This window comes from Micromesistius poutassou (assembly GCF_964030765.1).
Source record: "Micromesistius poutassou genome assembly, chromosome: 20".
NCBI lineage: Eukaryota > Metazoa > Chordata > Actinopteri > Gadiformes > Gadidae > Micromesistius > Micromesistius poutassou.
The window spans coordinates 12752661-12768000 of record NC_140290.1 but is presented as its reverse complement, the minus strand read 5'-3'; the positions used below and the strand labels follow the sequence as shown (position 1 = coordinate 12768000).

At 49.9% G+C, this 15340-nt stretch overlaps 2 protein-coding genes across 7 annotated transcripts in view; both read right to left on the bottom strand.

Moving 5' to 3' along the window:
- Nucleotides 1-11233, bottom strand: part of pals2b (protein associated with LIN7 2, MAGUK p55 family member b) — a 25117-nt gene extending 13884 nt beyond the window's left edge. For 3 of the 6 annotated variants that reach the window (XM_084485119.1, XM_084485121.1, XM_084485122.1), the window contains exons 1-3: nt 11172-11221; nt 4669-4734; nt 1013-1438 (exon numbers count right to left, since the gene is read on the bottom strand). In XM_084485119.1, coding sequence (XP_084341245.1) covers nt 1013-1211 — 199 coding nt within the window. In that variant the 5' untranslated portion in view covers nt 1212-1438; nt 4669-4734; nt 11172-11221. Of the gene's footprint in view, nt 1-1012; nt 1439-4668; nt 4735-8315; nt 8462-11171 lie in introns of all 6 variants that reach the window. The other 3 variants (XM_084485120.1, XM_084485124.1, XM_084485123.1) reach the window with 3 other exon arrangements.
- An 875-nt stretch (nt 11234-12108) lies between these two features.
- On the bottom strand, nt 12109-13902 carry npy (neuropeptide Y; the record flags this gene model as incomplete). The annotated part of the gene is made up of 3 exons (XM_084484596.1): nt 12109-12130; nt 12598-12687; nt 13715-13902. The coding sequence occupies 3 exons, from the start codon at nt 13900-13902 to the stop codon at nt 12109-12111; spliced, it is 300 nt and encodes a 99-aa protein (XP_084340722.1).
- Between the last annotated feature and the right edge of the window lie 1438 nt (nt 13903-15340).

Genomic DNA, 15340 nt, shown 5'->3' with positions numbered 1-15340 from the left:
ACTGCGGAACGGAAGGATTTTACAGAACACTATCTTATCCTCCTCCTCCTCCTCCTCCTCCTCCTCCTCCTCCTCTTCGCCACCCTGTCAATCAGTCTAACCCCGATGCTTGGGTTTAGAGCAGAATCCCCCCCCCCCCCCTCCGCTACAGTGATGGTACACTGCACTTTTCCCACAGTCTCAGTATCTCCCCTATGCCAGCAGAGCATGTGTGGAGTGACTAGCAATGGAGGTGCTCACCCTCTCCTGCCTCTCTCCCCCCTCCCTCTCTCCCCCCCCCCCTCCCCCCCTATGACTAATGGGTTTGGAGATGAACTCCTGAGAGAGTCTAAGCCTCTACACGACTTGCATCGACTATGAGGGGATAAAATACAACAGTAATAAAAAAAAAAACAGAAAAAAAAACAGATTCTCACACTCCTCAGAGCTTCAGAGAAGTTCCAGGTTAACGGTCGTCCTGGCAGGGAAGCAGGGAAGGGGGGAGGGAGGGAGGGAGGGAAGGGGGGAGGGAGGGAGGGAAATTGCGAATACAAAAATATTTCTCGGCAGAGCTACTTCTCGGCTGACAGGACAGCTCACAGTTGCTCGCAAAACAAAATAGCAGAGTGGGGGTGAAAAAAAAACAACATCTTGTTCTTTTTTGTATCCACGATGAAAACACCTTCCACCGGGACCGCCGCAACACGTCTCTCTGCTCGTAAAATAAATTTAAAACCCTGAGCCGTAAAAAAAAAAAAGAAATACCCAGTGAAGAAAAAGCGAAACGCTGGCCTCTCTCTACCTCATCATAGCCGGTCACCGGAGCCACGGCGACTGTGAGTGAGTGGCATGCAAACATGCAACAACAAAAGCAAGGGGGGGGGGGGGGGGGGGAGCGGGGGGGGGAGTGGGAGCAGGTTTGGGGGGGTTGTGATGTAACAGCTGTCTGCCTCCATCCATCCATTCCCCTCCGTCCAGACCACAACCAGCGCTCTTATCTGCCTCGTCTGTAGCAAAAGCTGGATCCTCTCACCTTGGGCCGGCTCTGCCTCGGGGGCTCCGGTGGGGGGGTGCTGCTGGTGGTCCTTGGCGGGCTGTCCCGTCCCCGCGGCGGTGGGGGTGGCGGTGGCGGCGGCGTTGGGGGTGGCGGTGGCGGTGGCGTCGGAGGTGTGGTCCTCCTCCTCCGATGCCGCCAGCCCGTTGGGCCGCGTGTCTTCCATGGCCAGCACCATCGCCGGGTCTTCGCTCCCGACTCCCGTTGCCTTCCTGCCTCTCTCGTCCGCCCCCCTCTCTCTCTCTCTCCTCTTCGTCTTTCCTTTCTTCCTTGTCTTCCGCTGTCCGGTAGCCACGGGCCGCGTGCTAAATGCTAACCGCGAGCGGGTGGTGGTGGTGGTGGTGGTGGTGGTGGGGTGGGGAGGGGAAGGGGGTCGCAAGCGTCTTCACTGGGACCACTGACCCGCTAAACTCCCAGAGAGCCACAGCCGGATAGAGAGAGAGAGAGAGAGAGAGAGAGAGAGAGAGAGAGAGAGAGAGAGAGAGAGAGAGAGGGACAGAAAGAGGGAGAGAGAAAGAGAGAGAGGATTTAGGGCAGAATACAACAGCGGCAGACACAAAGCACACGACAATGGGCCGGGGATTAAAAACACGAGGGATAGTCAAGGGCAGACGAGGCAGATAGAACTAAATAAAGCCGAGAGAGAGAGAGAGCGCGAGAGAGAGAGAGAGAGAGAGAGAGAGAGAGAGAGATGGGGTTACAGATGAAGAAAGACGTGGGGAGGGAGATAAAGAAGGAGGAGAGAGACTTCCAGCTCCGCACACACAGCTGTGAACACGGGCCCGGTGAGCAGTCCATTCCCCACAACACCGGCTTTAATACCCTTTCCCCTGCCCCCTGCACACACACACACACACACACACACACATACATAATCCATCAATCCTCCCTTGCTGTTGGGTGTTTGCTTCATTACCCCTCCTCATCTCCCCCAATCTCGTACCCCCTCGTCTAGACGGAGGGACACACACACACACACACACACACTCATTATGTCATTATATAAGTAGTTACATAAGTCTGGTTGAAGGGTCCTGAACCTCAGGTGGCTGTCATGGCCCCCCACCGGCTCCTTGGCTTCAAACACACACTTAAATCCCCCCCCTGACCCCCTTCTCTCTCACAATGTCTCTCTCCCTCTCTCTCGCTCTCCCTCTCTCGTTATCATTCCTCTCCATCTCTATTTCAATCTCTCCGTCTCTGTCTCTCTCTCTCTATGTCTCTTGCTTTCTTCTCTCTGTCTCTCTCTCTCTCTCTCTCTCTCTCTCTCTCGCTCGCTCCCTCCCTCCCTCCCTCTCGGGAGAACTTGCATGGGGGCTATTCACACTGTTCGGTGTATGTCAGTTTGTAGGTGGAGTGAGGATGTGTGTTTGTGTGTGTACGTGCGCGTGCGTGTGCGTGCGTGTGTGTGTGTCATCGTGTGTGTGCGCGCGTGTGCGTGCGTCCTCCCTAATGGACCTGCATTCTTTCCGGGCTCACACTCTCTCCATCTTTTGTTCCTTCCCTCTCTCTAATTCCCACCAGGTCCCCCCCCCCCCCCCCGGTCTGTGTGTGTGAGTCCCCCAGGTACATTCATCATTCTGGGGATTCGCCACGTCGGCCGCAGGCACACAACCAACCAACCAGCACCTCCACTCCCAGCAGCACACAGACTGTACTGTACTTGTCACGTTCATGTCTCACGGCCCTTAGTCTAATGCACGGGTTCGTACACGTACGGTGCGCACCGCGGGGCGGATTAGCACGCGATGACGATGACGTCGAAAACTATTTCAAAAGAGGTCGGTTCTTTGAGCGGATACGGCGGCAGTGCTAAGAGGCCGGTGGCGACCTGTGGCCGCTCGTAATGGGAAACCTATCCGTTTTTCATCGGGGGCTATTTTTACACGGCCGTGCTCTTTGATCAGGGGTTAGTTCGCCAGAATCTGGGTCACGTCCTCACGAAATCTATTAGTCCCAGCGCTCACCCTAATGGCCTCCATTCATTATGTACCAGCCACTCTACCCACTCACACACACACACCGCTCACTCACTTCTACTCTCAGACACTTCACGGCGGCTTACGATTCACAGGGAGAACCCTGGTGCCGTTTCTCTCTGTCCCCTGCGGAGGGTGGGCCTCGGCACTGAGCTGAGGAATACAACCGGCAACCCTCCCTAGGTCGTCCCCCCCCCCACCCCCTCTGGATCTCTGCGGTGCCTAAGCTACGTTATATAACACTATAGCACTAAAGTGCCTCCGCCATCTGCTGCTTGTTTGGATGTCGGTGCTGTGTAAACAGATATCAACGAGTCCCAAGACCCCGCCCACAAGTCCCGAGCCCCTCCCCCACGAACACATCTGGGCGTCCGTCTCTCCCTCCTCCTCCTCGCCACCTGCTGACCCCCCCCCCCTGCTCCGCCCCTCCCTCCCTCCCTCCCTCCCCTCTCCCGACAGCGATGGGATTTTTAATCCCGACTGCCGCTGAAAAAACACTCCTTCCCCTTCACCCTTGCACATTAAAATCACCCTTTCATGCGTTCACATCGAGTGCGTTCATGCATCCTTTAAATTATTGAGAGCATTCCTTTGTGACGGGGAGGGCACGAGGAGAGGTGAATCACTGAGAGAGTCGTGATCTGTTGAAATGTCCCGGGACCAAAAAAACAACAACCTTCCCCTTTCTTTCCTTTCTTTCCGTCGTTGGACGAATAAAAAGAAAAGGTTGTCCAACAACCTTCTCCTTTGTTGTTGTGAAGGTTGTCACAACAACCTTCTCCCTCTCCTCTACTTCTTATTCGTCCACCGACGGAAATAAAAGGAGAGCGGGAGTGATGTGGCGGGGAGGACACAGCTGCTCCTCGGACCATAACACCCGGCACCTTTGTCACACTTAAGGTCCGCTAGCGTACGAGACGGCCCCCCGCTCGCTAAATGAAATAAACCGATTACCGCGAGCGTAATGGAATAACACAGGGGCCTGATGAGACGGCCGCGGTTCAGATTTCCCCTGAAAGCCTCGACTGATAATACCAGGAAATGATTTCTGTAGGGCCAATCATCTGTCTTGTTCTAGCCAAGAAAATGAATTAAGGTCGAGTCCATGTACCTAGTAATTTAGTACCTTCCATCTGGGCCTGCGCATGTTCGCAATAAGAAGCCGTATGAATTATGAATAGTAAATCTAGGACCAGTGCTTGCTATCAGCTGATTCGATATGGATCGCGTGCGTGCGTGTGTGTGTGTGTGCGCGTGTGTTTACCTCCATAGGAGGACGCAAATAAAAAGAAATGCCTTGCCTTGCCAGGGGCCAGAGGCAGTCCTCCTGCTCCTGCAGGCCTTGTGCACTTGGTGCATCACGCTGGTAATGTGACTGTGATCAGGGTGGTGGCTGTCAGCATGAGACTCCTGCACCCCCCCCCCCCCTGACAGCAGCCTACGGCAGTGGGCACATCGAGCTCCCGAGACGCACTTTGAGTGCATCGTGTCCTCTGCTGGGGTACAGAGAGGACCTTGCGATCTCACGTAGTGCGTGGATGGAGGATCTATTGGAGCAGTGTCCTCATTTGCATTGACGTGTGTGTACGTGTGTGTGTGCGCGCGTGTGTGTGTGTGTGTGTGCGTGTGTGTGTGCGTGCGTGTGTGTGTGTGTACCTGTGCCAGAAGGTGTAGCCCAACCGTTCCACGGCTACCTGCTACTCATCAGTTGACCCTGGAGATCTACGGAGACAGAGCAGAGAAAAGCAGAGAGGCAGAATGTTAGGTGACTCCATTAGATTAGCAAGCTCAATGAAGGTGGGCAGCATGGACAGGCTTAACAGGATAATACTGTAATTGGCCATTTTGTTTCCGATAGAACCATTATTTTCTTTACGAAATGAATGCGAACTGAGTCCTGTTCATTTATTTTTCAGGAACGATACTCTTCTCAGGTACCAGAGGATCTTGGGTAGTGTAGTTCTTTGATAGAGGACCTACTGAGCGGTATTCCGAACTCCCTTCTCTGTCAGACTCTCTCTCTCCCTGTCCGCATCTCTCACTCAGTGATAAAGCATCCCCCCCCACCCCCCCCGTCGCGTGGAACCTTTGTCCCCTGGCTCCTGCTGGCTCTCGTCTCCCTCGCGCTCTCTTCAGGTGACTCTTCCGTGTTTCCACCAAGGTGGTTTCATTCCATGCTGGTACCCCCCCCCCCCCAGGAAAAGTGATTACCCAGGCAGGTCGTTTCGCCCAGGACACTGCTGGACCAGCATAGACATATGTTTCTGCTCTGTCTCCTATCGCTGCTTTATATCTCATTCCCTTCACCCTGTTACCCCGGCGGCCCTTTTCATTTTGCAGTTTGGCACATCAGCTCTAATTGGTCCATTGGTCAAAGAGAAAGAGACAGAGAGAGAGAGAGAGAGAGAGAGAGAGAGAGAGAGAGAGAGAGCGAGGACCTGGAGAAAGTGAGAAAGAGAGAAAGAAAGTAATAGGGAGAGAGGAGGAGGGGGCCGTCCGAACTGTTTGGTGCAGGCAGATACGTTACGCAACAGAGATTAGGAAGAGGCCCGGCATTGCTTATTGGAAGTGAAAGTGGTCCCCTGGAAGATTGTAAATGGGAGGGGGGAGAGGAGCTTCTTATCCAGCCCGCTGGAGTGAGGGGGTCAGGGGAGGGCAGGGCGGCCCCCCCCCCCCGGAACCAACCAGGGGTGGGAAAGGGACGCAGGGCCGATTGAAAGTAATCATCCTCGGTCTTTCTGAGACGAGAGGGACTGAGAGGAAGATTCATAGATTACTCATTACCCAAGGCTAGTAATGACGAGGGAGGGCAGAGAGAGCGTGAGAGAGAAGGCGAGAAAGAGAGCGAGCGAGGCAGAGAGAGAGAGAGAGAGAGAGAGAGTGAGAGAGAGCGGCAGCGGCAGAGAGAGAGAGAGCGAGAGAGAGAGCGAGAGAGAGAGACTGAAAGCAGTCTAGATGAGGGATGAAATGGAATGAGGGTGAAATAACACAAATGAATAAAGGCCAAGTACATTACCTGCCAGTGACGAGCTAAAAATATGTTAAAAAGACATCACAGAACCAAGTCTACATCCTCCTTTACCATCGTCCACCAAACCCCTCAACCCAACAGTCCAACCAACTAAAAACTAAACGCTGTTAAAAGTGTGTGCTGCTGCTGCACTGACAAAAGAGGACACCCTCAAAGTCACCTGACAGAACACCACCTGCCTCCAGAGCGTGACCTGCCTTCCTCATGCACAGACACCCAGCATCACCACCCAGCACCACCACCCAGCATCAGCCAGCACCACCAGTGGACCCTTGCCTTCCTGTGGCACCCTGTCACCACACTAGACGCCCGGTGACTCCCGTTTAACCTTCTACAACAGATGGGCGCGAACACGCCCCGTCCCAAGGTGGTCAAACCCAAAACAGCGGCTCCAAGCCCCCTGCTGCCATTGGCTGGAGTGCGGAATCAAGGGGGGGGGCGGGGGGGGGGGGGGATGAGGCGACCAATGGCATGCCCCGTGGTCGCGGGTTGCCAAGCAGTCAGATGATGACGGCTCCGCGGCTCACGGATGAGGGATTACAGAGGATCACGGGGGCTTGCTTGTTTTTGTGGGCAAAAGATAAAACGCTCACCCGAGCGCTCGTTGCCATGTTGGGCATCGTGTTTGTGGATAACCTGACGCGTGGGGCGTGTGTGTGTACGTGTGTGTGTGTACGTGTGTGTGTCAGAGCACGCCAATCGAAGGCCAGCGTCGTAGAGGTCCTCCTGAGCGGGTCCCCACTGTCCCCACATTTGAGCCTTGCATTGCATGTCACAAAACAACGCCTGATGCTGGCGCAGCCTTTATCGTTTGACGTCGTGTTGTCAAAGACACCGCGGCAGCCTCCCCCAGCAGCCTCCCCGACCAGTCCGACGTCTTCTCAAAGACTCGCCCCGCTGGCTGCTGAGAGCCGAAGGCAGGCCCGAGTTTTAGAGGAAAGGTCGCCCACCGTACCTCACACCAGCACCTCCCCGCCTGCCCTCTCTCTCCTCCCCCCCCCCCGCCCTCTCTCTCTCCTTCCCTGCCCTCTTCTCTCTCCTCCCTTGCCCTCTCTTTCCTCCCTCCCAGCCCTCTCTCTCCTCACCCCCCACCCTCTCTCTCCTCCCCCGCCGCCCCTACCCTCTCTCTCTCTCCCACCCTGCCCTCTCTCTCTCCTCCCTGCCGCCCCTACCCTCTCTCTCCTCCCCTGCCCTCTCTCTCTCCTCACCCCCCACCCTCTCTCTCCTCCTCCCAGCCCCTGCCTTCTCTCTCCCCCCCACCCCCCTCTCCCCCTCCCCCCTCTCCCCCTCCCCCCTTCCCCCTTCCCCCCTCCTCCCCCACGGAGCCCCAGGCGCCGGGCTCAGTGAGGATCCGTCACTCTGCATTTCTCTCACTGGTCTGAGGGTAATGAAGGGAGGGCTGGCCAGCCTCCCCCGGGGGGCGCCGCCACATGCCGTCCGTAGTGAGCCTAACCTGCTTCCTGGGGGCTCTGCCGCAATTAGTGTGGACTTCTCGGAACGGGGACGAGAAGCTGCCTCCCGCCCACTCACTGTGCCGGCTAACTTTAGAGGTGACTAGGGAGGGAGGGGGGGCCTTTGTGTGTGTGTGTGTATTTATTTAGATGCATGTGTGTGTGTGTGTGTGTGTGTGTGTGTGTGTGTGTGTGTGTGTGTGTGTGTGTGTGTGTGTGTGTGTCTGTGTGTGTGCTTGCATGCATATGGTGTGTATGAGTGTGTCTTTGGTCTGGTGTGTGTGTGTGTATGTGTGTGTGTGTGTGTTTATGTGTCGAAATGTATTTTCTTGCATGCATACGGTGTGTGTGTGTGTGTATTTGGGTTGATGTGTATATGGGTTGCTGCGTGTGTGTGTGTGTGTGTATGTGTGTCAGGCAGGGAGGGAGAACAAATAGCTGTCGAGAGATTGCCTGACCGAACGAGAATACAGAAGAGACGTACGATAATGTAGGTCAGTCGTCACGTCCAAGAGACCCCTCAATAAGAGGATTACACTACTATTAAGTGCATTCATAATGATTATAATTATGATTTCGGGCCCTGCAGAGTACCACTTTAGGGTCGGTTTGAGACCAAGTTATTTGCGGACACCGCGTCCCACACAAACACAACTCAGACGTCGGCGCTGAGGTATCATCTGGGTCATTATCGAGCATGTCTTCCTTGTGGGCAACACTTTAACTGCCACTGCCGTTAACCTGCCTGCTGTGTTATTAGTGGCGGAACAAGCCTCCTCTCTGCTCCGCTGCACACACACACACACACACACAGGACGTACGTCTATTGAGCGCCCCTGGAGGGGAAGCCACGGAGATGGACTGAAGAGGTCTTAATGGACACGGCCCGGGACGTAGTTCATTGCGTCTCATGGAGCTCTCTCTCTGTCTCACCCTCTCGGCCTCTGTTTCCAGCAGAAGAGCCGAACTAGAACGAGAATCGGACCGAATGTCAAGAACATCGCAAAGGGGTGTAAGATTAGGAAGGTAGTGCAGCGAGACTGACTGAAGGCTAATACCTACGTTAGTTAAGGCATCTGGACAACTTAACATAAGGACGGGAGACTGATATATAACGTCCTTCCCCCTGCCAAGCGGTACTTTTCATTTCTTGATAATAGTGACTTGTTGCTTTGTATCATCACTGCTGACTCATGCTTTGTATCATCACTGCTGTGTCTGCGACTTTAACTTAAGGTTTCCCGGCAAAGCCACAGCCGTCATAGAACCAGAGACGGTCACTTGTGAAATCTAACCCCTTTACAGCCCAACGGTTAGCTCCGTTGGTCATTGTGCATTGTGTTCGACACCATCCACGTTGTAACGTTGTTAAAGCTGTCCAGCACCACAACACTGATTCAATCATCCACCGCCCCCCCATGTTAAGTAATTAGCTCACTCCATCCCAGCTGCAGTAGGGGAGCAGGTAATGAAGTGGAACGGTGATCGTGGTCGCGACGTGTTGTTCGTGTTTCACATCAAGGCCGTAGAAATGGGGGAAATCTGCTGAGTCGACGCATTGATTCAGGGGAAAATACATAGAATCCTACTATACTGTGTATCATGTGCTGACTTGGCTTGCTAGCAGGTATTATCACGCAAGTTGAGCTAAGCTTCAGAATAACCGTTTTCTATGCCGATAGGATTCTCAAAAGGCCCCAAAGCAATTATCTCGTCATGCCTTGCCTGAAGTCATGTCTCTGTTGTGAGACTGACACGGGCTAAGGCAGGGTGTACTGTGTGTGGTTCATTATATTATAAGTGTGTGTAGTCAATGTCAGTGCTATAACACATGCATTGATCACTACCACTGGAATGGTTGCCTTACTCACACTGTGTGTGTGTGTGTGTGTGTGTGTGTGTGTGTGTGTGTGTGTGTGTGTGTGTGTGTGTGTGTGTGTGTGTGTGTGTGTGTCAGACACACATCATTTTGTTTTCATTTGCTCTCTCTCTTCCAATCATCCAACATCCTCTGAATGTATTCCAGTGTAGCGTTTTCTCTGTGAGCAGAGAGGACGTTACACAGAGCTCAAAGACACACCACTGGAGATGTTTGAAGCTGTGCGTTTTTTTCTGCTTTGATTTGGCACTTTCACTGATGATGTGGCACAGAAAATGGACTGGAACAATCACAGCAAGGACACGACTTTGAAGTGAACCTGTCGTCCATGCTAATACTTATGGTCCTTGGATTAAGTAGCCAGCCAGCTGGCAGCAAAGGAAAATATGTCAAAATGTTGCAGTGCAGTGAGGACACGCTGAACGTCCTTCTCTCCTTGCCTTCACAAGCTCAGCTGTGTGCCAACTGCCAAGATAACTCATTAATCAAATAGACAAATCAATGGGCGATTTTACAATAAACAATTAGCTTTGTTCTGCTTTGTGAAACGTAAAACGTCCAACGTCCGTCGTCATCTCTTCCCCTCCGTGCTTCCTTCTAACAATAGGGTTGTGTGATTTAATCAGTTCCTCTTCTCCCAGCCTAATGAACACACCAATTATAATAAACTGTCTTGGGGTGCGATCGGATCTTAGGCTTCTCTTCTCTCCTTACACACTACTGGCCTAATAGCTAATCCTAGCCATTCCCTTTAAGGATCCCCAAGGATATTACGTATGTCTGTGGGCTTCCCTCGTCACGTGACCCCTTCTGGACCGACGTAAAAGCCGGGTCAATATCGATACCTCATAGTCCTGTCCATCCTCTGACATTATACATCACTGGAAGCACATGTCCCGTTTAAATAACTATTTCATACACGGTTTTTCGATTCATTTCTCGGACTAATTGCTTTTGACGTTAAGTGCATTCACGTTCGCCAGGGCGTCTGCAGTGAATGTGGGGGGATCAATATCCCTGTCTGCCGGTTTGTCCGAGCAGGGCAGCCCCGTGCCAAGTCCCCCGCTAGTCTATACCCAATCACCTTTAATCTCCATAAGGTCCCTTTAACACAAATGATGGTTGAAAGCGTTTCACGAGGGCTTATACAGCGTTATAACACAGCGAATTGTTGACTCGGTATTTTGCATGGTGTAGCTCAGCTCATTCATCTATTCGGGACGGTGCCCCCTCTTCCTCTCCCCCCAGCCCCCCCACCCCCCATCCCAGGTCCGGTCAGAGTCCTATCAGCGTGAGATGAAAACAACCCCAACCCAAACCCACTAGGGCTCATCCAGAAGGATCCATGTCACGGATCTGGCGCGCGGTCCGCCGTGTGCATCCCGCACGCTATGGACGCACGCCGAGGTTATTGTCCACAGAGCATTGGAAATTGTACAGTGAGCTCGCCTCACGTGCGGCCATTTTTTTTAACCCATCTTTGCCATTGTGATCTACACACGCATACATCTTGAACCCGTCGTACAATTGAATACATGGCATGCGGCGGAAATAAGAGCAGCGCCCAATCCCATGATCATTGTTCCCTGACCACGCACTGCCACCGAACGTAGCGGCGCAGAGCTCCGACTGCCCTCACTCACACACCGGACTGTATAGGGTGGAAGCGTTCCTACTACCAAACTCTTAAAGCACATATATGGCAAAACAAGAAGTATGTTATTTGTCATGTTGCCATGTAGTTACGTACAATAATGTCAACTGGCAAGACAGGAAGTACAGCGCAGATGTGGCTTACCTGTTTTCTGAGTTCGCGGTAGTCCCGTTGGCTATACGACTCACTCTCAGCTGTCTGTCGTGGTCCCACAGATAACTACTGAAGTACGAGCTGCCAATCACATGTTCAAGCCACGCCCTTTCAGGTGACGACGGATTTCCCAAACCAATTGCCGTTGACGACTGACGGTCAGAGCCGCCCTCCAAGAATAATAGTAATGAGTAATATATGAATAGTGCACGCAATAGTTACACGGATTCATTCAAGGATTAGTGATTAGAGTGATAAGAGAGAACCAATAGGAATGGTAATCCACACAAACACTCAATTATTTGCACAAATGTTTTGCTTTATTTTACAAGGAATGTTTTTTTGATCGAACATAGTTGTCATATAATATGTAGGCCTATGGTAGGTCTTATATACAATTAACCACCGGATGAAATGCATAATGTTGATGAACAGGTAAATTCAGACGATGAAGAAGTATTTATCTTAAGATCAAGTATCTCATATAGTGGCCTCCGGTTTTGGGCTTTGCCAGGCTTATAACATAGTAACGACACAGGATGGTTTATTCTAAAGATTGCCATTTTTAAAACAGCCACTAGAGGGCGCCATTAAACATCCAATTGGCGACATATTTTCAAGATGGGAATTCATGTGGACACCGAGATGTTATTTGAACGCCTCACAACGCCACAGAGATGAAGAGACGTGAAACTGAAGACCCAAAACACATGAACACATCCATAAACGTCATCAGGGATGCACATGTTCAAACAATCACACTTTAATAGAGCAGTTGTAGCACAAGCATTGCCCTCTGATGACAAATCATTGTTGGAATTATTGTTTGATTATTGTTGGATAATAATGGGGTGGTTCGGGGGGGGGGGTGGGGGGGCAGTTGCAGACCTGGCACCTGAGGTGGGTGGTCGAGGAGACAGGGAAGACATCACCACAATGACGGGTCATATCTGGAGAGAGGAAAAGGAGCGTGAGTGAGTGAGTGAGTGAGAGAACAAATGACGGCTTTGGCTATGATTCATAAACAGTAGCCTATGGTTTTGGCATGTTAACCTAAAGCTATGTTATTACCATATTGAATTGTGCAATATTATCTCTAACCTTTTATCTGACATTTATCGGAGGTTATTAAAAATTCATTCATGAATGAACTTGTTAATTCATCACACACACACACACACTCACACTATAAATAATTGCATTTAATGAAGCACTCCAGCTTTCACTCCCTCTATTCTTTCTCTCTCTCTCTCTCTCTCTATCTTACACACACCCAAACAAATCAACAAACACAAGCACCCACCAATGCACCACAAACACATGCATGCATTCACGCACATACATACTATAAATGATTGCAGTTAATCTCTCTCTCTCACACACACACACACACACACACACACTCACATACACACACCTGGTCTGTGGAAGAGAGTTTGTACTTTCCTTCAGCACCAGCTCTGAAACAAGAGTGTCCAGAATCTCAGGACTAGACCTCTTCCCGTACCTGAGAGCGAGAGAGAGAGAGAGAGAGAGAGAGAGAGAGAGAGACCAAGTGCGCACAAGATGATGTGAGACCGACGGGGGAGAGAGCAAGAGAGAGGGATGGAGATCATCAGCGAGAGATAGCATTAGTGAGAGAGAGAGAGAGAGAGAGAGAGAGAGAGAGAGAGAGAGAGAAGGGTGAAGCATTAAAATAATGATATAAGGAAGTAGAGGGGGGGGGGGGGGGGCCTGAGTGAGTCGTGAAAGCCAGCTGTGTATACCGATGGCTTAGAGGCTGTGGCGTTGCATGTCTTTGAATCAAAGATGTACCAAAAGGGACAAAAGCTCCAAATGAATAAGTGAGCAATGAAAGAAAAATTGTGTCCTTCATATAATGTCATCCAAAAGTCTCAGTGATTACCGACGGTTTGTGGAACGCCGTGGAGCGCAGCAGGTGATGCATTGTGGGAGGTTCTCCGTGTCTCAGAACCAGCTTGTGATAAGGCTGAATTAGAGTGGTTTCCAAGCAAAACAAATTTGGTGCCATGTAGGGTAGAGTGAATGGGAGAATGATTGGTGTTCATTCAGACTCTACTCGATCTTGAATCTAGAATTCAACAAGAATTAAATTGTCTTCTATGAAATTAATGCTTCATAAAATTGTATGAAATTACAAAGACAGCCAATTGTGTTGAGCAAAACAGTTTAAAATGAGAGACTTATGTTTTGGAATTAGCCCCAATGATAATCATAATGGGAGCAGAATTTAAATGGAGCAATTACATACTTTTAGTATTATCATTGGATAGGATGAATGTATAAATACACACTAATTCAGTTGATGCGTTGTCCATGCTACAATTGGGAAAATATGTATTTTGTTATTATTTAAGGGATTGCCTTTCTTAAGCTTTTAATGAAATTGTATTCAATGAAATTATATTGTATGCAGTTCTTATAAATTATTAAAATTCTTGAAGATCTCAGAAATGATAGGTCAATGGAATTCGATTATATCAAACACTATGAAATGACCACGGATAGCCTACCTTTGTCTTGTGATGAGGTTAATATAGTGCCTCAATGCGGAGTAATACTTGGCGAGCTCATCTGCCGGGGCGTCCTCCCCTGGGTTCTCGGGCTTGATGGGGTATCCCTCCGTCAGTGTGCCCAGACATATCAGCGCGCACAGCAGGAAGCCCAGTGCTCCGAGCCAGGTGGCCAGGTTAGAATGCATCTGATCAATAAGAAATGAGTTATACGGATTAACAACTAATGAGTCAATGTGTTTTTATTTAACGTTGCCTGTTTGAGCAACTCTTAATGCCAATGCGATAGAGAAAAAAAAAAAGTTATATAAAATAAAAAGTAAATTAACAATTAAATTAAATTGTTAGACGATAACGTTTAGCAGACAATGAAAGAAAAAACAATTAAACATGCTTAATTCTTCAAAAATCCTTGCTGGAAAGTTTAATATGTCAGTTCGCTTTTTAAATCATAGTTTTGTATTTAAACTTAGATCTTTGTGACCTCTGTCCACGTTAGAGTGTAGTCTAACGATTGTCTTTCATTATTCAATAATGGCAAACTAACTTTTAGAATCAATTTACATTTACTCGATCCCTGAAACTACTGAGCCCAACCAATGTGGCGTCCCCATGGGTGATAGAAAAGCCAGTTACTTACTATCGGCGTGTTGTGGTGGCTCTTTTTCTCCGTTTCTCAGATGTCTTCTGTGCCTCTGGGTGCTTGAGATGATCCACAAACGTTTGGTGATCTTTATATTGTTGGCGCGTCGTTGGACGCGTGTCACTGCCGCTCTCCAGCGCGCGTCACCGTGATGTCATTTCAGACTCTTTTTTTTTTTTTTCCCCCCTGAAGAATTGTTAACTTTTCTTCTAATCAACAATGCAAACCCAAGATATCAGATCTTATTGGTTGTTGTTTTTAATTAATACAAATGACTCCTTCCATTGACTGGATCTTTGTCAACCCAATTTATAAAAAGAAAAAGATGGGGTAAACAGATCTCATTTGGTTTAAGAGCATAAGGGATTGAACAATTTACTGATGCTTTCCAAGGGAACTGTGCCAACTCAATTAATCATTTCGATATAATCTTAATTCGGGATGGTTGTACTCATTGAGACTATTTTGAGACGAAAATTGAACTCAACATACCAGCCTAATCATAGAAAGACGTCATGTGATTCAGACATGGAGGAAGGGATTAAAAGTATTTCATGAAATAAATCAAACGTTCCACGGGGAATAGTTCACCTGCTTCAAAACAAGGACACACGCACTGCTGCAACTCGTGATGACGTCTTCTCCAACGCAACATAATCCTGGTTTACACATCATATAATCAATATCAAAAAGGGCAAAATAACTCTTTCTGCCAACAAAGTGTTTTGATTGAATCAGTCCATCAATCTGGATCTATAGAGCTGGATATCCATCAAGGAGACCGGCGCCATACTCGACACGAACAAAAGACCTATAATTTCAGTGTGGCTCTCTCGATACGTCAGCAAAAAAACGCGGGCCCAATGCAGCATAGCCCCACAACCCGACCCGCACCCCGACACCCCCCCGTCTCCGATAAAACCCCCTAATAAAAAACGTTGCCGTCGACGACGCCACGAGACGTATCTGTGACAGCGGGTGCT